This window comes from Tremella mesenterica (assembly GCF_000271645.1).
Source record: "Tremella mesenterica DSM 1558 unplaced genomic scaffold TREMEscaffold_1, whole genome shotgun sequence".
Lineage (NCBI taxonomy): Eukaryota > Fungi > Basidiomycota > Tremellomycetes > Tremellales > Tremellaceae > Tremella > Tremella mesenterica.
Genome location: NW_006711225.1, coordinates 2,032,265 through 2,054,485, shown reverse-complemented (window position 1 = coordinate 2,054,485; position 22,221 = coordinate 2,032,265). Strand labels below are relative to the sequence as shown.

Sequence of the window (22,221 nt, the reverse complement as noted above, 5' to 3'; positions counted from 1 at the left end):
TATTCGATGTCATAGTCAGCGAGAGACGAACGTGGGTTAGCCCAGATCTCAGTATGTGAGATCGTTCCGTCAGCGGTATGACTCGAGCAGTAAGCCGTCAACGCGGATGATGATAAGAGATACCGTGTGGATGTTGCTCAATATCGACATGATGCAAGGGGCAGAGGAGGCTAGGGTGAGGGAGGAGAGGGCGACAGGAGAAATGACGTGGAGTTTCACTACTTTTGCGGAATCAGAAGTATCAACCCCATCAGCGGCAAAATCTCCCTTCTGGAGATTTCGACGAAAAGCATACATACAATACACTTTTTTTTTCTCCATTCCTCCATCATCTAAACGATAAAATCTGGCATGGTGTCCCCTCAATCACCTTCTCAGTTCAGATAATCCAGAATCATGCCCCCTAGACTACCCACACGTGCATTTGCAGCTCTTCCCGCCACGTCGTCTTCTCACCCGAGCTCTTCCGCTCACCCCCCTCCACGTTCTTCACCCGACTTCCACTCTCGCTCCTTCCGATCTTGGACAACATGCAGCGGAGCATCATCACACACTCACTATTCATCATTATCTCCTCAGATACAATCACAGCGTCGTACCTTCCATTGGACCCCTCCTCAGAGAGCTTCCGCTGGTGATCTATATGCAACTCTCGGGGTAGGGAAAACCGCCAGCTCTAGCGAGATCAAGAAAGCCTACTACTCGGTAAGCTTCAGCGTCTTATTCACGACTCGAACGCTAATCAGATAGCTGGCGAAAAAATGGCATCCTGATTCTAGCAAAGAAGCCGGGGCCAAAGAACGTTTCCATGAGATCCAGAACGCCTATGATGTTAGCTAGCCGACTCTCCCCTAGTCTCTCGGCTGACTTCTAGATCCTTTCGGATGACAAGAAACGTCGAGCATACGATCAATATGGTTCCGCTGCCACCCAAGAAGGGTTCGATCCCGATGCCTTTGCTCGAGGTGGGGCTGGTGGATTCGGAGGTTTCCAAGGGTTCGGCGGTCCCGGAGGTCAAGCAGGAAACGTTGGTGATATATTCGAATCGATTTTCGGTGCATTTGGCGGCTCCTCTCGTGGACAATCTTCAAGAGTCATGCGAGGAGATGATCTTCAAGCTTCAATCACTCTTTCTTTCCTTGAGGCGTGTAATGGAGCCACCCGTAAAGTCACCGTAACCCCCGTCGTCGACTGTAAAACGTGTCATGGGTCCGGTTTGAAAGCCGGACAGAAAAAAACCCAATGTTCGTCTTGTCATGGAACGGGACAACGTACGTTCTCAATGCAAGGAATGGTCATGGCTTCCACTTGTCCTTCTTGTGGCGGTGAAGGGACTACCATTCCGAAAGGTGCAAGCTGTGGAGACTGTGGTGGGATGGGTAGGATCAAAGAACGTAAGGATGTGGATGTGGATATACCTGCTGGTATTGACGATGGAATGCAAATGCGCATACCCGGTGCTGGTGATACACCTCTGTCCGGTTCTGGTCCTCCTGGCGATCTTCTCGTACGTGTCAATATCAAACCATCTGCGGTTTTCAGACGACAAGGAACGAATTTGTATCATGATGCAAAGGTCCCATTACATGTTGCGGTATTAGGGGGGAAAGTACGGATACCTACGTTGGAAGGCGATGTGGAGGTCAGAGTGAGGGAAGGTACCCAAAGTGGTGAGGAAGCCGTTCTGAGAGGAAGAGGTATCAGAAATATAATGAGATCCGGGGCCGGATCGGACAGAGGTGATTTAGTAGTCTGTTGGAGAATCCAGGTGCCCAGGTAAGTGAACGGCTTCATCATATACTTTAATGCTAGCTCACTTCCTCAGATCGTTGTCCCCTTTTCAGAAGAAGTTGTGGCAAGCGTACGCCGATGATGAAGAGGGGAAACCAACAAATGTATCATTCGACACCCCGATTCAAGTACCACCACCATCGGATGATCCTTCTAGTGGTAGGTACACCCCTCCTACTCCCCCACCTCCTGCGGTTGAGCCTGAAACGTCGCAAGAACGTGGGGACGAAAATAGCGTGACGGGATCGGTGGCTTCGGCCGTGGGAGGAGCAGTGGGGTGGTTGGAGAAATGGTTGGGAAGAGGGAAAGAAGGGCGGTGAGCAATATATAGAATACAAGTGTTGACAGGTGTGTTTCTTTTGCAGGTCCGGACGCCGTTGACCCTGGGAGTATTGTCGAAAAACCTGAAACAAACCCCGAATCATCATCCATAGAAGCCGACACGACAACCTCAACCCCAGACAAAGCTGCTACATCTCAATCCTCCAAAGCCCCCAGGCGCTCAGGACGGAAAAGTCGACCCACAGTGAAAGAACAGCCTCAGCGGGAAGTGCAACCTGAAGTGGAAGAACCATATGAAGCAGAGCGGAAAGCGGCGACGGGATGAGTCAAACTGCACTTTTTTCATTGAGTATCTTCACCCCGCTCTGGTCAATCGCCATGCATTTGGCATCATTCATCCATGTCGTCGTCTTCATCTCTGTGCGTCATTTCTGATTCGTGTGACTCACCTGACTTTACTCGAAATGACTCGGTGTGTTTGATCTACCTTCACACTACGCTAATGGACTCCCCACGCCAAGATCTCCTCGCCTTCCTCGTACGGAAGACGCCCTATGCGAGATTTGCCAATGGACGAAGACACCTCAACATCCTTTCATCCACGTCCATTGATATCTGACGCAAATCGGGTCTTCAGTCTCGCCTTCTCTCTCCTCATCTCGTCCCAAAGCACTTCTCATTCTTCTCAACCACCCCACCTTCACTGAGTTTCATCACATATCCTCAGTGCATGCTTCATAGCCCAGCAATCACCCTCTACCTCTTGACAATTGAGTTCTGACCCACGATTTTTTTACTTGTCTTCCGCCTCCGAAAGGATTGTCATAACATCATAATCCGCTAATACACCACTAACCAATCACATCACCAAAATGCCAGTCTCTAAATCACAGATCAAACTAGTAGTCACGTAAGTATCTGATCCCTCCTTCTATCCAAACAAGCGAATAGGAATTTGAGTTGATAGTAGTGACACATTCTCCGCAGCCAAAGCGGTGGCTCAAATCATCGCTGACCAAGTGAAAGTGAAGCCTAATGCGGTTCTTGGGCTCCCTACTGGATCCACGCCGATACCGGTGTATGAACAATTAGTCAAGATGTATCAAGCTGGTTTGATCGATTTCGAGGTGAGTCATTTCTTTTGAGGAAAAGTCATGAGTCGGATGTTGACGGACAGCAAGTGAGGACTTTCAATTTAGATGAATATGTCGGTTTGAAACCTGATCATCCCGAGAGTTACGCGGCTTTCATGGCTAAACACTGTATGTTCTGTTCCTCTACTCCTGGTTTCCAGCACCGTCGCTTCTTTCAGTTTGTCATTCTTCCCCCATCAGATATACACCAATTTTCAAACTTCACTCCTTCTCTACTTAGCATTCGCTTCTACCTTGCTTTGACGCTTTGACGCTTTGGTGCTTGGGTTGCTTTGGTACCACACCGTCAGACAATCGGATGATCGTCATTTGAAGTTTAATTATCTTCATGTTCAAATGATTCATTGCTAAACATGAAGTATTCTCTAAAATCAATATTCCTACTTCTCAAACGCATTTACTGGACGGTCTCACACCTAACCCTGAATCGGAATGTAAAGCTTACGAAGACCTCTTGGTGAAAGAAGGAGGTATGGACTTACTTTTCCTTGGTATTGGTGAAAATGGTCATTTAGGTTTCAACGAACCTTTCTCACAAGTCGGAGAAGGGACAAGGATGGTGATGTTAACTGTTGAAACTCGTTTGGCCAATGTGAGTTCTCCTTCATTCTTTCTTTCTTTCATTCTTCTTTCCTTTCTTTTATTTAGTACTGTACATCTTCTGCTTTTTTTTTTCCAACTCCTCTTCCTTCTTTCGTGAAGGGTCCAAATTGGTTTTTCGTTGACTGCAGTCCCGCTTTTTCTCAGCTATAGACCAAGTCCCAACTCATGCATTAACCATGGGACTTCAAACTATCCTTTCTTCCAAATCTATCGTTCTTCTGGCTATTGGGAAAAAGAAAGCGAAAGCTATTAAAATGTGTTTAGAAGGAGAAATCAATGATGAATGGCCTTGTTCAGTTTTAAAAGGACATCAAGATGTTTTGGTCATTTGTGATGATGATGCTGCTTCTGGTATGTTCATTTCTACTCTCTCTTTCTTCTCTTGCTTCACTCTAGTCGTTTCACGTAGTCTGACGATGTGTGCTGGGACTTTTTCTTCCTTCTAATGTGATGTACTATCCCACTTTATCTGATACGTCATCAAACTATCCCACTCAATCTAATGGGTTCTGACACTATTTTATTCTACCCCATGGGTTTTCATATTTTCCAAATATCCAGTCTCACTTCGATATTCCCTTCTTTTGCAGTCATAGCCTTTATAAAATTCTCTGGTCCCCTTTCTAACCCTGAAATGGATTGACATCATATGTACATACTGCACACTCTCGAAACAAATCCACGATCATTTAGAACATTCATCAACTAAGAGAGTCACACGATCGTTTTGTGTAGATTATATATGAGAGATCGAGGCTCATTTACTCATCTTAGAATTATCCAAATCGACAATCGAAAAACATTCAATCCCCCTCAATGCAACTCCAACTCCACATGAAGATCAACATGAAGTCCATTTGACCGGTATGCCAAAACTCATTTTCACTCCTCTTGATACTCCTTCAGATGAGATTAATCTTCAACTTGAATGATCAAAATGGTTTCTTTTTTCTACTGTATCATTCCCATTCTTCATTTGGTACCACTTACCTTATCTGATTGGAATAATCCCCTTATCCCCATACTCTGGTGCGAATAATCTCACAATTTGATTTCTTCCATAATCTCAAGTAATTCAACAACAACATCATCATCAATAACACCCTCTTTGTCCTGATAATCCATCATCCGCCTGAGATTTATCAACTCGGTCCATTCGCCCATTACAATCATCGAGTGTAAGATATTGATGATGCATTATCATGTCATATGTCATATGTACCTTGTCTTGCGCCAATCACATCTAGTCACACATCACCCTCTTCTACTTATACATACACTCACATACGTCTTTTACCACACTGGCAACTAACATAAAGCAGTCGGAATAATTCCCAGCTAAATTTGATCTCTTGCCGTTCCGGTCATCATGTCATGTGTGAGTGTTCATCCAGTATTGGAAATATTGAGTCCGAATATAATTTGTGGAGAACGAAAAAATGAGAGGAAAACATCATGCATGCACATTCAACCTATGAATCGAAAAAAAAATGTCCAAAAATAACAACCAAGTCACCCCAATCTTTTGGTAATGGAACATACTTGAGATTCACCATAATAGCAAGATACTAATCCTCAATCATGATATGTTTATGTATCATCATCCAATCGAACCATCTCGTCCTGTCCCCCTGCCTCCCTATCAGTCTTCCCCAGAATCTGGCTAAACGATAAGGGTCGAATGGATCATGAGAAAACCGAATTCATCGACACACCTGGACGATTTGAAGGTAAGGGAGGCAAGTTAAAACAGTTTGAATGAATAAGAGGGAAGGATGAAATCAGGGTATGTGTGGAAAAACAGACAAGAAGGGTTTTGATTGAGTGACGTCGAAAGAGGATCAAGTCAATCCAGCCACTTTAATCCCATCTTTCTTCAACCTTTTCAAACCTTCTTCACCCAAACTATCCCTTACCATCCTAACTATATCCGGTACGCTCTTCCTAATTTTCCCTTGCCCGACTTTTTTTTCATCGTGAGAATGAGTAGACGGTAGATCATGTACTGATAGTAATTCGTATAATGCCGAAATTTGATCAGCTTTATGTTCGAGAGTATCGATGACTTCTCGTAGATGATCCGCAAGTACGTGTCGTTTAGCAATATGACTAGCTGGATCCAATACTTTGTATTGATCGGCTAACTCTGCGTAAATCCTAAAGTCATTAGCCTTCACTGACTAACCATCTCAGAAGAAGTGTACTGCAGCTCAATTGAGAAAATGAAACGTGATTGAACTTACGCTCTATAATGCCCAAAATCAGCTTCTAACTCCCCTATTACCCTAGCCAGAACAGTCTGTGGTGGTACTTCTCCTTTCTTTTCAATAGTATTTCTAACACTCTCAGGTAATATCTCATATCTCGATTTATCCCCTTTCCCATCACCCAAATCCTTCACATTCTCATATCCCCCAGAAGGAACCTTTTCTTTATCCGCATATATTAGAGGTGGGGCATAAGGAGGTGTAGGTGTAGTACGTGTGACCTTTGGACGTGGAGAGAAAAATTCTTTTTCATCAGATTCTCTTATACTTGGAAAAGGTGAATTGGGTCCTTCTGGTTTACGTCTTTCTGTTCTACGGGTCGAACTCGAACTGCTACTTGAAGAACCGTCAGAATATCTGGTTCTGTCGCCTATGATCACTTGAAGTTTTGAATTTACCTGTTGCGGGAGGGATTGGATATGTGAGTGGGGTTGAGAGTGAAAATTGACATGAGCATGAGTATGAGAGTGAGAACGAGAATGGTTCGTCCGGGTTGGAAGGCTCGATTGGTCGTGGTGACGTGATGGATGTGTTCGAGTGGGAGGTTCAACAGTTGGAGGCATCATTTGAGTATTTACCACTGCGGCAGCATGTAATCCTTGACGGAATTTTGAAGGTCTCGGTTCTACCTCATTGAGTGAAATCAATTCAGCCGCAGCTTCTTGTTCTTCTTGTCTTCTTTGCACATCCCTTTTTACACGTTCCATCTCTGATTCTCGTTCGGCTTTAGAGACCTTTTCGGACATCGTTTCTGGTTCTTTGACCAAATTGGCGATACGTTCAGCTTCTTCAGCTTCCAAACGCATCGTACGCTCTCCTCTAGCTTTCTTACGAGTTTCGAGACCTTCTTCCACTATCCCGCCTAATCGTTGTACCTCATTCGACAGACGCTCGACTTCTTGTCGTAACGAGGAAATATCGTTTCTGACTGAGCTGTCATAGTCTGCTCGAGCGGCAGTATGAGCGGCGGTGAGTTGATCGCGGAGTTCATTGACGAGGGTTTTGTTTTGCTCGAGTTCAACAGTGAGACGTGCGAGATGAGATCGAAGGGATTTGACCAGGTCCTCCAGAGCTGGTTGTCAGACGGAAGACCTTCTTTCCTACCAGTCTCTCCTTGGGCGACTTTAAGTTGCACATGTCTCTACAGTTGATGTCACAGGAACATGAGCAGGAGGGATCCAAGTCGATCGTGAACGCAGGCGGTGAGAGAATGCACGAGATGATTTACTACTCACCCGTCTTCTCCCCGATCACCTCCCGAAGTCTCCTTTCGCCACCCCGTTTGGCAGTCTCCACTTCACCTTTGGCCTTTTCCAGCTCTTGCTCAAGTTCTCGTACCCTCCGACGAGAGAGTGAATTTTCAGTCTCTAAAGCTCTCAGTCTGGCATGTAGAGTAGCGAGTGTTTGTGGTATGGCTCCTGCTGATCAGTGACGCTCATAGATCCCCTATCCACTTTCGCTCTTCAATTTCCTCAGACTTTCGATTCGTCAGACCCGCGCGTCACCCCTTTACCTAATGAAGCGAGTATCGAAGGGGAGACTAAGACTTGACCATCAACTTACCTCCTGTCTCCCCGCCCAACTCCGCATTCTTTCCCAAAGACCCAAAATCCGCGCCCTTTGCAGGCGTTTCTAACAACCCCGTCATCCCCGTCACATCCCCATGTGGTGGTGCTGACCCCGGGCGTACGTCCTCTTTACCTAAGATCGTTGGTCGAGTACTACGTCTAGGTCCCGGTGCGCCCATATTGTGTATCTGAGCGGTGGTGTCGCTAAGAGCTCTACGAGGCGCAGGTTGTGATCTCGATTTGGTTTTGAGTTCTTTTTCCAGACGGTGAGCAGCGGCGGTGAAGCCGGATACGGAAGGAGGTTCGGCTGAGCTGGACCGGGAGGTGGGAGGAGAAGGAAGGGCGGTGGAACGATTTAAGGTATAGGATAGATTGGCTGCGGTGGTTATGGGAGATGGAGATCGGGGACTTCTGAGGGGAGAGAAAGGGGAAGTAGGTCTGGGTGAGATTTTCTTCTTGATCAGCACTCCTTCTATTATCCTCCAAATATCCTCACGAGATCACAGTCGTGTACCCGTACAACCAATGGTAGAAAGTCAGTCATCAACCAAGGGGGAGACAAGAGGGAAAATGGGATTTAGGTAATCAAGAAAGAGATTCATAAAGGGGAGTGTGGTGGAACAAGAGACAGAAGAAGAATCACTTACCCCACTCATCACCCTACCTAATTCCCCTACCAGCCTCCCCAAACTTCGTTCCGGATCAAAATCCTCATCGTCATCACAGTCCCCATCCATCTCTTTTCCATTCCTAAACACCCCCGCTGCCAACGTAGCAGCACTAACATGATGTCCAACCGTACTGACCGGTGAATCATATTTCCCCGTTATCCCAATTGGTATTCTAGATCTAGGTTTAGGTGTTCCATGAGGTCCTAGAGAATAATGATCAAGTGAAAAACTACGTTCAACCCCTCTGGGATATTCGACAGAACCGAGAGAAGATAAATCTGAAAAATCATCTTTATCCGAGTGAGGTTTTCTTCCTGAAAAATTACCAACGTTTCTTGAATTGTTATTGGATTGATTAGAGGGATATGGGTGGGGATGAGATTGAGGATGAGTAGGTTTTGGGGGTTGTGAGGGATAAGGATGTGAAGAAATGGAAGAAAGTGTGTTGAGTGATAAAGAAGCTAAATCGTAATCCACTGTTGATTCTAAACGACAACGATCTAATTCGTGGTGAGAAGGGAGGATTGGCGTCGCACCTCCTTCGTCCATTTTACTTCGAGGGTCTTGTTTCTCCTATTCAATTATAACAAAGTTTCTGTCGGGTGACCTCTTCCAACAGATTCGTTGTTTAAGGTTGTTTTGTTCGATGTCAATGTCAAAGTTCAGGTTGAGGTCGGTGTTTACTTAGTTGAAGCTCCTACCTTGATCGAATTTCGCTACCTTCTTCGCTCTTCGAACAAAAAGAAAGTAGACGGAAGGTGGGAGGATATATATCACCCACTCCTAGATATTATTGGGATGGATGTTATGTGAAACTGGATGAGCGATATGATTGAAGTTGAAAATGATTCCCAAACGTCGGAAGGCTGGGTGCCTGAGGAGGGTTGAATGATCTCTCCTACAGATAAAATGAACGAATGTGATGAAATGTATGGTATGACCAACGTCGTATGGGGTAATAATTGGAGCAGAGAGCGAGATTACGAGTTGGTAAGACGTGTCAACATGTGACAAAGTTGGAAAAGAGGTAGGAGAAGTAGAGTTGAATGAAGAAAGTGAAGGAAGGAAGGAAGTGGGGACATGTTTGGACGCGGGTGCTTTTCTCCCAGAAAGTGGGATTTGGGAAAATCAATAATAATAATAAATAAATATTCCCCGACTCGCCCTCCACTTGGGCCCCGGTCGCACCACCCTCAATCCCCCTTATCCACCAAGACAAACCATACAACAACATTCACACTTGCAAAAGTATATGTAGGAGAGGTATGCAACAAAGAACTTGATAAATTTTACAAGTTTAAATCATGCATCATCACATACTCATACTATCATAATTCATCAAGATATCACAAAGGTCCTAATCCCACCTCACTCTCCACAGCTTTACCTTTACCTTTCCCCTCCACTTCGTTCTCCGCTATGGGAAGAGGAAGAGGAATGTTGGCAGCGTCCACACGATCAATCTCATCCCTCAGATCAGACATGTTGGACATACCTCCAAGATCGAGTTTGGTTGTTTGAGTCGGAGAGGCGGAAGGAGGTGGGTGGTTAGGATGAGACTCGATTTCTTTTATAGCTGCTGAAGCTGCTTGCCATGCTTCTAGGTTCTACGCATGAGCATATATCACACAAGTCTACGGACTAGTCAGTGGATGGATACAAGTTTATGTCGTGATCACTATTTGTACTTTGAGGGAGCATGACGGAGACAACCACTACTCGTGATAGTGCCGCACAAAGAGAGAGGCTAGATCTATTTGGCCAGGTGAGGGTCAAGGTCTAGAATGAAGCGACTCACCTGACGACACCACTCTCTATGCACTTTACTCAGTTGTATAGCCAATTGACGAAGATCGGCGACTTTCTGTCTTTGAAACCTGTCCAGATCCGCTTGCAAAGTAGTGGAAGCGTATTTCAGATCCTGCGCAGAGGCTTGACGCGAGTCCTCGAGCTAGAACAGTCAGCTGATGTTACCGTAAGGAGCGGAAGAGACACAGCAGATAGGAGATACACACCTGCGAGATATTATCTCTCGTCTTCCCTATGTTCGCCCTCCTCGTCGCTTCCGGATCAACATCCATCATCCCACTCAAACTATGTCTCATAGCGCTCAACAGTCCAAAGCCTTGACCAGACCGTCGAGCAGCTCGTTCCCGATTCTCCTCATCTCTCTCCCTCTGTTCCCGTTCTTCTTCAGGAGGTAAAGCTGACCTCGATTGATGTATACTACCACCACGTTCGAGCGCTTCGTCCAACCTCCGAGCTTCACGTTCTGCCGTTTCTAAAATTGCCAACTTGTCTTTTTGAGTTTCTAGAGCTTCTTCCACCAGCTCATATTGGACATGTTTTTGGTGTCGGAAGGAGAGACGGGAGCGTATGAGAACGGCGAATTGACTGTAGATGTGAAGAGGTTCAGTGGTGGTTCTTTCCCATGCTTGTAGCTTTGTTTCAGCATTTGGTCTACGATACAACTTTCATCACATCCTTTCACCAATTGACTTTAGACTTTGGCTGGGAAGCGAGATCTTCCGGGGTTGAAATGGGGGATGGGGAATTTAGTAGGTCAAGTGAGAAATCAGAGACTCACCAAAGCAGCAGTAGCTAAGTATTCTGTATCCGCTGCTTGTCCAACTTTCTCAATAGCCACTCCTAGTTTGCCAGGTTCGACCAGACTAAAACCATTCCAGGCCGCACCGAGCTCTGACATATCCCCCGCTCTCTCACCCCAGCGTTTCACGACACGTCGATTGACCTTCTCCATCTGGCCCTGAAAATGATTCTGGAACTTCTCTGTGAACACCTCACTATCGATAAATCTCTGATCGGGGTGTTGGAGGGGATGAGTGGGGGAGGGAGTAGGAAGGAGGTGATGGGCGATATAAAGAGGAGGAATGTCGTCTGATGGGGAAGTAGGGGATGCGGGTTGGAACGTTGGGTTGTGGGAAGGAGTGTGAAGGGGATTTTTGGGGAGTTGAGAAATAGGAGGTGATTGCATGACTTCGGACTGGGAGTCAGTAATAATCTCCCGGTCAAACCGACGACCCATCAATCTGTGACCTTTCTTTTACCTTCCCTAGAAAGAGTGATATGTAGTCGTGAGGATAGTCCCAATAATGATGCTATCTGGTTGTGGACAGACAGAAGGACCCACCCAGCTAACACCATCTTCCAAAAATCGATGGAAGACATGTTCTCCACCCAAAATAGGATGTTTCGCCAATCTTCTCAAGAAATCTTCCAACAGTCTCTTCCGACGAGCGATGACAGTAGCATCTTCTTTAGCTTTTGATTGACCCTTCACAGCGTAATCCGCGATAGATTGTTTGCTAGGTATCGGAGGGATAATCAAAACTGGGTAAAGGCCGGATAGTGCTTGATGGAGTTGTAAGAAAGATGAATATCTGCGTCTGGTCGTATGATTCTATGATCTTAGCTTTCGATCTCTTCCTCATCAGAACCTCCTGATGTGATCTCATCCCATATTTCCATCTATAGAAGCGTACTTTTCTGTTCCCATACATTGCAAAAGGGTGTGATGTAATCTGATGCGGGGCGTGGGAGTAGCTATCGAAAAGGTATGGAGGGTGAAGATCATAGTAGTCAAAATGAACATACCCCAAGTTTGACCACATAAGTGATGTAAGAAGCTTTACCACCTTCAGTAGTTTTAAAAGCATCCACTATCGAAATCTCTTCTCCCCCGTTGATATCTTTATCTCTATCACAACAGAACCCATCTTTGACTTTAGGTCCCATGAATAAATTTCCTAATTTACTTGCCTGCTTAGGTTCTTTGGATGGGTCTGGGAAACTGGCTCGATGAGTGGGAGGAGGGGAACCTGAAGCGGCGGAAAGAAGGGAAGATGTCTTTCGTAAGTGGGCGTTGGAGGGCGTTGGGGAAGAGACAGAAGAAGGTGGTAAAGGGGTTGGGGAAGTGGTAGGTGATATGATAGTAGGAGTGGGTGAAGGTGAAGGTGATGATGAGAATGGGTTTGGGTGAGACTGCATAGTAGAGTTTGTATCAGTTGTACAGTAGTCCTACTGGAGTGGGAGAGGGAAGCTGTGCGCGTATGAGGAGAGTAAGTTGGCTAAGGTTGGGTGAGACATGACGTGGGATTCTTATCAAATGACGTTATCATGAAAAGTGAGAGGTCCGTGCCCTGATCCGTGACAAACTCGGAAATCTCACCGAGTCACACTTTGAACATACATACTCTACATAGAGTATTACAGTACAGTACATACTTTATAGTCCTCATAAAGACAGTGCTCGTGTAACGTAGCCGTGACTTGACATCATCATCCCCGAATATTCAGCTTATAGCGGTGTACCATCGAGAATTCAAACATGTCCTTCCCGATCACTTCCCTCGAGTTGTCATCCATCGTGAGTGTGTCATCGCTCCTCGTTATGACAAAGCTCACTTGTCAGTCTGGATGGATGTCCATAGCATGTTGGATAGTTGTTTAGTGAGTATTTTCTACCCTATTCATTCGTACTCGTGTAGAAATTGTGAAAGGAGAGTAAGTTGACCCACAGCACACCACAAATATGGGAGAATTACCAGCTCAAATCAGGTGAAGGGCTCTCGGTGACATTTGTGGTGTTATGGTTATTGGGAGATCTGACCAATCTCGCTGGAGGTATAATGGCCAACGTATTGACAACTATGATTTTGTTGGCTATTTACGTGAGTGATCCTCAAAGCATCATGGGTCCTCGCGTATCTCTCACCTAACACCTTGCTCTCCTGTCTGATATGTTCTTAACTCAAGAGAGAACAATTTGGTGAATGAAAGCTGATGAAAAGTACGCTTTATGCGATTTCATCCTTTTATTCCAAGTATATTACTATCGTCGGACTCCTCCCCCAACAAACGATGAAACCACGCATCTGCTCTCTGCATCTAATCCACCTACACAACCCAAACCACTCTTACCACCAGGATTGGAATACCCTTTATTGTTAACTTTCGTCCTTGGTGCAGGTATCTTCGCTTGGTTCTTATCTGATTCTCATGATGAGATTGGCATACCTGAAGGACCTGGTCGAGGTGGGGACGTTGAATTGGAATGGAAATCTCAAACGTTGGGTTATATCAGTGCGACTTTATATTTGGGAAGTCGAATTCCTCAGATTATTCATAATTTGTGAGATTACTCTTGGGTTGTTACTAGTTCCAGCTGATAGATTAGTAAGACCAGATGCGCGGGTTTGAGTTTAGCGATGTTTTTCTTCACTATCACAGGGAGTGAGTCGTCAAACATCTTTTCCTGCCCCGTTCTTCTCCTCCCTCACTATTCCTCTTCTCATTCAACTTCCTGTCTTTTGGAGAGTTGAAAGTGATGGATGAAGCCAGTCAGTAACTGATATCAGATATCACCTACGCAGTCTCAATACTATCAGTCTCGACAGACCCTCATTACATCCTCGTCAACACTTCATGGTTAGCAGGAGCTTTATTGACTATCGTATTCGATCTTTTCGTCATGGGTCAATTCGCCATTTACAGCTGGCAAGATAGACGTGAGAGAGAAACAAAGATATTTGCCGAAGTGGAAGAAGAGGAAGAAAGGGTTTGAATGTCTCTTTTCGAGATGAACCGTCTTGGACTATCGAATGTCATCTTTTGAGTGAATAACTTCTGGTGTCTTTAATAGAATGTAGCATAGACTAATTGCATGCATATATTATTTCACTTGTTACTTTCTTTCTTTCCCTCACTCTTTCTTCGCCTTTCCCCCTTTTCTTCTTTCTATTTTTGACTTTGTCCTTACCATCTATCCACTCACAGGCCTCACAGGCCCCTTGAAAAGGTACCTAGGGACACGGGGGCCCCGGCCGAAAGAGATTCTCGCCGATCGCTCCTACTCACTTACGAGCACACCTCGGCCGACTACAGCACTTACTCGAATATACATTCTCATATCAAAGATGGTCGACCCCTTATCCTCCCCCGAGTCCTCAAAGCAAGTAAAAGAGAATATCAGCAATTCCAACGATATGGCACATTCACCAACTCGAACAAGAAGGAAACTCAAACAAGTCATACCTTTCTTTTTAGCTCTGATAATCACTATCAACCAAGTGGTTTGGATACCATATACCAAAGTAGAGGAATCTTTTGAGATTCATGCTGTACATGATTTTCTGGCTTATGGTTTAAGACCGGGGAGTTTACACAAGGTGAGTTTTACAATCTTCCATCTACTTTTGATACGATCACACAACCTTTCCACCCCTTTGTTCCCTTCTCTTCGATTTCCCTTCTCGTTGGGTGACGTGTAATATGATATCTAATCAGTTGAGTGATGTGTATAGTGATATTGAAGTAAGGAACGGATAGGTACAAAGAGGATTGATATCATTCCATTCCCCTTCTTTTTTTCTGATTGCCCAATCTGAGGGAGCCGAGAGTGGAAGAGAAGTGATTTTTGATGGGATGGAATGTCAACATCGAATACAAAACAGAATAACATGTGGAATATCTGATTATTTCCCGTTGACAGAGAAGCTAATCAATAGTGGGATCATCTATCTTTCCCAGGTGCCGTACCTAGATCTTTCCTTCCTCCTGTTTTATTAGGTATCTTGACATGGCCTATTTGTTCTTTACTGGTGAACGTCGGGATCATACGGACAAAATTGGGAGTTCAAATTTTGAGTGAGTATCCATATCTTTCTGTCTAAATCTACATTTTGTCATCTCCTTTAGTCCGTGTATCACCTAGATAAACTCTGAAGACCTGTCTCTCATGAGTTCCATTGCCCCCTCACACTGCTCTAGAACCCTCGATTCTCCCCGATAGGGTCGTACGACGATACGTACAACTCGGCACATCGTGTATGGCTGTAACAGTATCATGTGGACATGTTTTCATTCAAATCTTGAATGGGTCGACTGATATTTAGTCCGCTCTGTTCTAGCTTTCCTCTTTTCAGCGACCTTTGCCCATCTTCAACAGACCGTCAGGGCGCGATATGGGTCTTTGACTAGACGGTTTTTTGTCTTGTTTGTTCTTGGAGCTTTTCATTTACCTTTTTATGCTGGGAGGACGTTACCTAATTTTTTAGCTTTACCTTTTGGTATGTGTCTCTCCTCTCCTCTCCTCTCCTTATCCCACCATTCCACCCCCGAGTGACCTCTCTCTGCCTGTGGTAGACATGCTCTCTACCTATCACGATTCCTCCGGCAACTCGACTTTGTACTTCCCATGGTAATTGCAAGTCTCGTAATCATGCTACTGGTCAAAATCTGCCCGAGTTTGAACTCTTATTTCTGACCACCAGTCATGTCTTCCGTCTCCTTGATTCTACGGTCTACCCTCAGCTGCCCGGAGCTTGTGAAGCAACGTCGATTATCAGGAGCCATAGCTCTTTTGACTGGCCTAGCCACGGTTATCCGATTAGAATTAGCACTTTTCGTCTTTCCCCTCACCTTGACACTAGTGGTCACACGGCGACTTTCTCTGATGGCGGCATTACGAGCTGGTATTCTTGGTGGTTTCGGCTCATTAGGTATGTCATCTCACTTCCCGCATCACAACTTGTACTATCTCTTCTTCCCCGTTTTCTTCTCTTTCTTTCTTCCCATCCCTTTACAAAGCCTTGCCTATTGAACAGTTGCGTGCTTCTGGGATTGATTTTAGCAAGGCTCATCCACAGCTATATCCGCCCCACTCGACTATTATCTCTGGCGTCAAGTTCTTCCTCATCCTACTTTACCCACATTCACCTCCACATGGCAGATCATCTGGCCCGAAGCCTCCTCGATGGCCTACAACGTCCTCGAAGGAGGTGCAGCCGAATGGGGAATCATGAGTCGACATTATTACTTCACGAATTCTTTACCCAAACTTCTTCTGGGAAGTCTACCCTTGTTCCTTTTCGGACTTGGGGCCTGGTCTGGAGTTCGTCTAGGTTTTGGAAACAAAGTAAAAGGTTTCAAAGTCTTTTCTGCTCAATGGGGGGAAGTGGCGAGTATCTTCGGACCAGCTATCATCACGATGGTAGGAGGTATGAGTTTCATAGGACATAAAGTAAGTCAACCATTCGAAACCTCTATTCATTCCCCCACCTTTCTGTATGATGGTGACTGACGAAGGTTTATGAATAACTGATTGATTGACAGGAATGGAGATTTATTGTTTATGTGATACCTGTCCTCAACCTTTTAGCTGCTATCACAGCCGCCCAAATGTACGTTCATTATCCTACCAAATATGAAACGATGATGTTGATAAAATAGGTGGAGCTATCCTCAAAAACAATTCCGGATTTTGTTCCGTCTTGGATTGGTTGGGATGGTGATTGTGAATTTGGCCGTGGCGGGGGGGATGACATGGTTGAGTTCTCAAAATTATCCGGGGGGTGAAGTTTGGCAAGTTCTCGAAGGGCTCAATATTCCGAAGAATGGTGTGTTGCTGCCCTTTCCTTTTCCCGTTCACTTCCTAGACTCCCCACTTCTTTCGAGTACTACATTGGTCACTTCTTGGTTTTTAGGATTCTCCTCTTGGCTTGCCCTCTTCCCCCTCCCGTATTTCTTTACTGAAACCTCGTCCACTACTTTCTTGTTTCCGTCTCTCTCATCTTGTCTCCCTTTTCTTCCTCCTCCTCTCACCAGTTCCGACCCGCTGTAATCAATCTGATTGGTCGATTGCCACCCTCTCTCGGAGTACTTGATCCATTCGCACCATGTAAAGCGAGTCATACATCAATCCCAACGATCACAATCTGACCAACAGCTACTATCCACTTTTCATCATATCCTCTTCAGACTGGTGCATCACTCTTCACCTTCCTCCATACTTCTCCTCACGGTGGTGTGTTCCCCTCTACATCGCAACCTCTATGGGTGTACTCGAAAGATGAAACCCCCTCTCTTCTCACTGCTCAAGGTGCATGGGATGCAGGGATAGATTATATGGTACTAGGCGTCAAAGAAGGAGAGAGCATGGTGAATGATCATGTCGGTTGGGAGAAAGTGGGGTCCGTGCGAGGGTTTGAAGGTATTAAATGGACAGGGAAATGGGATGGGAAATTAGGGACGTGTGCGGAGAAAGGTGTGGAGAGTAGTGGAGGGTGGGGAATAAAGGTAGATAGAGGAGATAAGGTCATCATCTTGGGAAGGAAATCTGAATAGGTCATGTTAGAATTTTAATAAAAAAAAGTACAAGTACTTTACTGACCCGTCTTGCTGTTCATAAGCTCATTGATTTTGATCTTTGCATTGACGTGGTGATCAGGTGAAGATGTCAAACACCATCTTAATCTTGTCTCACTGATTCGCTTCTGCTCACGACCCTACGCTGACCTAGCGAAGGAGGAACGCGAGTCCTAAAGAGGTTATCAAAGCATGATAGGTGACGGGAACTCTGACGTCCTCTCTGTTGACATTGACGGATACTACTCCGGGTTGGTGCAACTCTCGGATTCCTATGCATCGTCTCGTCTAACGGATGCGACTAAGCTCTCGAGCTCACTCTATCTCATCTCCTCGATACTCATTATGCTTGCTTTAGGTCGAGGAGCGTATTTATATTGCTGGAACAGGTTACTTTTCTGGTCTGCCCACGAGGGTTCGCAACCAGATCTCCCTCCTGTACAAGCGTCAAAGGCTGTGCGGGTGAGGAAGATGCAAGGCTCCGGAGGGCTGTCAGACAGATTCACGTCGGAGCGATTCAAGAGCCTCAATTTACGTACTGTGCCAAAGTCACCTTCTGAGATCCTCATAATCTGGCTCATATCTAGGCGTGGTCTCATTTTCAGGTTCGTGATCTCTTTGTCAAATCTGATGAATGTTGCTACGCTTTCCCCATTGACATCAGTATGATATCCCGCAAACAGATAGGGAACTATAGGCTGCCATGTAACTTTTATGAGACATCTGAGATTATTAGAATTTGTAGCCGAAACCCATTGACCGTCATCCATTGACCGTCATTGAGTTGATATAATGTTGCTTCACCTGTGGGACTAGTACAACAAGCCACATAAAATGCCTTAGCCCACTGATCATCATCATCAACCTTGCAATCGTCTTCTAGGAAGTGATCGAGCTCAAACCACTGACTGTCTTCCTGCGACCACTGTTGTCCTTCTACTTTATATTGAGGAAGGCCCAAAATGGTGAAATATGCTTCAAACGTGTCAAAAAGAACAGGATCAAATGTCTTGGAGCTTGCTCCGGTCACATTTTCTTGAGTGGACATTGTTCTTAGTGAGTTGTTGCCGGGGATAAGTTAGAGAGTCCAAGTAAGAAATGAAGATGAGAGGAAAGAGAAAAATGGGGAGGAGGTAATCTGGATTTGAATCTGAGGGTGAATAAGCTTATGTCTCAAGGGAGATCTTTAAAGGAAAGCATCATACCTGAAGATTAGATGATATCTGAAGGAGAAGTCAAAGAGTACAAAGGGGATAGATACACTTTCCCTTCTCATACCAGATAGTTGAAGCCCAGAGAGGACTTGAGGTCTTGAACGCTTGGGCTCGGACATATCCTTGCGGCCCGCAGGAGTGACTGAGACGTGCTATTTGAGCAATTCTTGACCTGAACTTATCTCTGAGGGGCAAGGCAGATATCAGGTAGTCTGATCTTTGCCTCATCTGGCTTGGTCATATGACTTATTTGTACTAGGTAAGGTCATGCACCAATCTCGAGGGGTTTGAGTGCATAGTGTAACGGTACTGGAAACACGACGACTAGGTCGCAGGTTGGGTCGAACTCGATGGAGGTCTCGTGGAAGTCTAGGGGCTCTGGTGCTTAATGGATCGTGTCTCCTCTGCAATCGATGTAGCCAAAGAATGATATTGAAGAATCAGCAAAGTTGGTACTTTGCTGATTGTACTATATACTGTCTACAGGTATCCGTCTCCTCTTCTCAGTCCTACTGCAAGCGTCCATGTACATACTCGGACAGGTGAAAAACCGCTTTGAGCAAACCCAGTGGGGAAAATCTCGAAAGGGGAAAACCCGTCCCTACCTACTGCAGCACTGCCTCCAACTCCCGCTTTCCTCTGTCCTAATCCGTCGAACTCGATAGAGTTCCCTCGATTCGTTGTTACCCCGTAACAAGTTTCCCCCCCTGTCTCAAGGATCCTCGCCGAGGATCCTGAACCCTGTAACCAGGTGATGCACATGGATTGTTCTTAGACACCTTTGGTGCGCCCTGACATCATACCCACGCTAGTGTGATGGTTGCCATGAAAACGCGTCACCCGCACGGACCTCCAATGTGATCGAGAAATTACTGACCAAGTTACCTCCCCGTCTTTTTTCTCTTCTTTCCTCCTCATTCTCTCTTTACCTCTTGTTTGTCATTCTTTTTACTTATCTATCATTATCCATCCATATCTCACTCATATCTTAGAGCATCCTTCCAACTCTGACCTGTCTGTGAGCATGTCTAAGCGTACTGTAAGCAATTCTCTTCGAATTCGATGCACTTCCTCCTGTTTATCACTGGCTGACGAGATTAGTTGTCCTCGTCTATCTCTTCTCGTCAAACTCGGGCCTCTACTGTGGCCATTCTCCCCGACGTCGATCCCGAACTTCTCATGCGTCAAACGAAAAGAATGAGAATTACTTCCCAAGCGCCAGTTCCCTCTCAAACTCCATTGGTTGACGCTTCTCGCAGGGCTCTCGACACCATTAAGGATCGATATCAATCCGGCCCTTCTCGCGACCAACAATCGTCTCTTCTCGATGACGAGGTCATCGAGCAATATATCGACTTCGAAGCGGGGGCAGGGCCATCTACCACTGGTGAGAACCCATCTCCTGCGAAATCTGTCGAGTCCGAACACGGTACCATCGTTGAAAATCAAAATTCTCCTGGTAATAAGTCCCCTGTGCCACCTTCTGATTCCGAGGGGCTTGTCGAGGTTCCCCATGAACTCGAAACCATTTTTCACGCCCCTCGCAAGGTTCCGGTCAATGATGAACTTGCTAAGGCTCTGGATGCTCGAAAAGACTCGGAAATTGGTGAGAGTTCTACAGAATTCTGTGCGTTTCTCTGCTGCTGATCCAACCGGATTGACTTCTTCTCAACCAGTCGCCGGTCCCTCCTCTTCTCCCCATACTCCTCTCCCCCGCAATGTCATTCGTATTCCCGCCTCGGTCCGTCGTCCCCGAGCCAATTCTACCACCTCCAACTTCTAGTGTATTTTATATCTCTCTATACGTAGCCATATTTCCTGTGTATGTATTTATTTCCCAATAAATTCCGTTGATTTTGATCGAATTCTCACTTTCTTCTGGGATCTTTTTTCCTCTTTTCCAGAAATTCACCAAAAACGGCCAACTCTTCTACATTTTCTCGTGGTTCCCAGTCATAGGCCGCATTTCCTGTGTATCCTAACCATTTTACCTTGAATTCCTCCTTTCCTCGTCGAATTCTACTGTCCACAATTGCTTCCACATGGAATTCCTCCTGGCCGTTTATTACTACAGGTGGTGGGGGTTGTATCTGTCGACCTGGTATCATGTCTCTAGGATATGGTTCCAACAACGTGACATTGAAGACATTGTGCACTCTCATTGATGGAGGTAGATCTAATTCGAAAGCATTTTTCCCCACTCTCCTTATGATCTTGAAGGGGCCAACGTATTTTGCTTCTAATTTTCGACTGGGTCTTTCCGTCGTAAGATACTTCGTACTCAGTAGTACCTGTTCTCCCTCTCTGAATTCTTCTGGTATACTCTTGTGTCTCCTGTTGTAGTATTCGGCACTAATCTCATTAGCCATCCTGACCTGTTCTTGAACAGCCGCATGTAACTCTCCCATATCCCTCCATTTCCTCTCCAACTTGTTTGACTTTGATCGAATATCGTGCGAATGGATGTCGTAGTGTGGCACATAGCCGTAACAGGCTTCAAAGGGACACAGACCGTGGCTACTATGTGGCGAACAGTTATAAGCGAACTCAGCAATTGGTAGAAGTTGATCCCAATTGTCCATGTTGTAGTTTACATACATTCCGAGCAGGATTTCCATCTGTTGATTTACTCGCTCAGTTTGTCCATCTGTTTGAGGGTGATACGCAGTCGAGTATAAGTTTTTTATTCCCAGGAACTGACATATCTCCTTCCAAATTTCCGCTGTAAACTGAGTTCCCCTATCTGATACAATTGTTCGAGGTACTCCATGTTTTGAAAAGATCTCCTTGATGTAGATGTCGGCCACTTTGTTCGCTGTTAGTCCAGTTGTACATGGAATAAATCTAGCCATCTTGGTTAGTCGATCGACTATCACTAGTATCGCGTCAAACTCGGTCGATTTTGGTAGGGGTCCCACCATATCCATAGAGATATCTGTCCAGGGCAGTGTGGGTACTGGTAAAGAGACCAGATGTCCATACGGCTGGTGTCGATGAGTCTTGTGTCGGTTACAGATCTCGCATCCTTTTACGTATTTTGCAATATACTCGTCCAAATGTGGCCAGTAATAGTCCTCTTTGACCATGGTGATAGTTTTGTCTCTTCCTGGATGACCCACTAGCATCGAATCGTGTCTTGCTTTCATTACTTCTAATCTTGCCTGTCCCTCTGGTATGACTACTCTGTTTTTGTATAAGAGTAATCCGCTCTGTGTCCATGATACTATTGGTGTCTCGCTGCTAGCCTGTGTCTTCTGTGTGTCCTGTGTGTTCTGGGTGCTCTGTGTGCTCTGTGTGCTATGTGTCTGTGTCATCTGTAGTCCTAGTTGTCGTATGTTTGCTATGTCTTCTGAGTCTTTCAGTCCGTTCTTGATGAGTCCGAATAATGAGTCTTCCCGGATTGCTCCTCTTACTATGTGTCTTGGTCCTTTGTGTTCTGAGTCCATTGAATTCGATCCAATTTGTTCGTTGCGCGGCGAAGCCAGGTACTCGAGGATGGTAGCAAT

The 22,221-nt window shown here is 45.5% G+C and overlaps 9 protein-coding genes across 9 annotated transcripts; 5 read left to right on the top strand and 4 right to left on the bottom strand.

Annotated features, from left to right (window-relative positions):
• Positions 1-396: 396 nt before the first annotated feature.
• TREMEDRAFT_25144 (uncharacterized protein) lies at positions 397-2,111 on the top strand (the record flags this gene model as incomplete). Its single annotated transcript, XM_007000527.1, has 4 exons — positions 397-705; positions 751-831; positions 875-1,776; positions 1,826-2,111. 4 exons carry the CDS (start codon positions 397-399, stop codon positions 2,109-2,111), a joined length of 1,578 nt encoding a protein of 525 aa, XP_007000589.1.
• An 834-nt stretch (positions 2,112-2,945) lies between these two features.
• Positions 2,946-4,276, top strand: TREMEDRAFT_66895 (uncharacterized protein; the record flags this gene model as incomplete). The annotated part of the gene is made up of 5 exons (XM_007001828.1): positions 2,946-2,975; positions 3,105-3,200; positions 3,251-3,335; positions 3,587-3,819; positions 3,959-4,276. 5 exons carry the CDS (start codon positions 2,946-2,948, stop codon positions 4,274-4,276), a joined length of 762 nt encoding a protein of 253 aa, XP_007001890.1.
• Positions 4,277-5,671: 1,395 nt separating this feature from the next.
• Positions 5,672-8,885, bottom strand: TREMEDRAFT_58619 (uncharacterized protein; the record flags this gene model as incomplete). The annotated part of the gene is made up of 5 exons (XM_007001275.1): positions 5,672-5,987; positions 6,074-7,169; positions 7,333-7,515; positions 7,661-8,117; positions 8,313-8,885. The coding sequence occupies 5 exons, from the start codon at positions 8,883-8,885 to the stop codon at positions 5,672-5,674; spliced, it is 2,625 nt and encodes an 874-aa protein (XP_007001337.1).
• A 797-nt stretch (positions 8,886-9,682) lies between these two features.
• On the bottom strand, positions 9,683-12,092 carry TREMEDRAFT_25756 (uncharacterized protein; the record flags this gene model as incomplete). Its single annotated transcript, XM_007000608.1, has 6 exons — positions 9,683-9,943; positions 10,135-10,287; positions 10,352-10,777; positions 10,924-11,340; positions 11,488-11,757; positions 11,952-12,092. The coding sequence occupies 6 exons, from the start codon at positions 12,090-12,092 to the stop codon at positions 9,683-9,685; spliced, it is 1,668 nt and encodes a 555-aa protein (XP_007000670.1).
• A 685-nt stretch (positions 12,093-12,777) lies between these two features.
• On the top strand, positions 12,778-13,911 carry TREMEDRAFT_18058 (uncharacterized protein; the record flags this gene model as incomplete). Its single annotated transcript, XM_007000366.1, has 5 exons — positions 12,778-12,806; positions 12,877-13,027; positions 13,148-13,488; positions 13,534-13,589; positions 13,715-13,911. Coding segments are annotated over 5 exons (774 nt in total), but the record flags the coding sequence as incomplete, so codon positions are not given.
• A 408-nt stretch (positions 13,912-14,319) lies between these two features.
• Positions 14,320-17,480, top strand: TREMEDRAFT_41756 (uncharacterized protein; the record flags this gene model as incomplete). The annotated part of the gene is made up of 8 exons (XM_007000885.1): positions 14,320-14,524; positions 14,864-15,002; positions 15,251-15,424; positions 15,629-15,856; positions 16,004-16,377; positions 16,470-16,537; positions 16,587-16,753; positions 17,083-17,480. Exons 1-8 carry the CDS (start codon positions 14,342-14,344, stop codon positions 17,478-17,480), a joined length of 1,731 nt encoding a protein of 576 aa, XP_007000947.1. The 5' UTR covers positions 14,320-14,341.
• Positions 17,481-17,651: 171 nt separating this feature from the next.
• Positions 17,652-18,549, bottom strand: TREMEDRAFT_58615 (uncharacterized protein; the record flags this gene model as incomplete). Its single annotated transcript, XM_007001274.1, has 3 exons — positions 17,652-17,773; positions 17,896-18,199; positions 18,262-18,549. 3 exons carry the CDS (start codon positions 18,547-18,549, stop codon positions 17,652-17,654), a joined length of 714 nt encoding a protein of 237 aa, XP_007001336.1.
• Positions 18,550-19,739: 1,190 nt separating this feature from the next.
• TREMEDRAFT_58614 (uncharacterized protein) lies at positions 19,740-20,362 on the top strand (the record flags this gene model as incomplete). The annotated part of the gene is made up of 2 exons (XM_007001273.1): positions 19,740-19,754; positions 19,817-20,362. The coding sequence occupies 2 exons, from the start codon at positions 19,740-19,742 to the stop codon at positions 20,360-20,362; spliced, it is 561 nt and encodes a 186-aa protein (XP_007001335.1).
• A 221-nt stretch (positions 20,363-20,583) lies between these two features.
• Positions 20,584-22,029, bottom strand: TREMEDRAFT_26942 (uncharacterized protein; the record flags this gene model as incomplete). Its single annotated transcript, XM_007000752.1, has 1 exon — positions 20,584-22,029. The coding sequence occupies one exon, from the start codon at positions 22,027-22,029 to the stop codon at positions 20,584-20,586; it is 1,446 nt and encodes a 481-aa protein (XP_007000814.1).
• Positions 22,030-22,221: the final 192 nt, after the last annotated feature.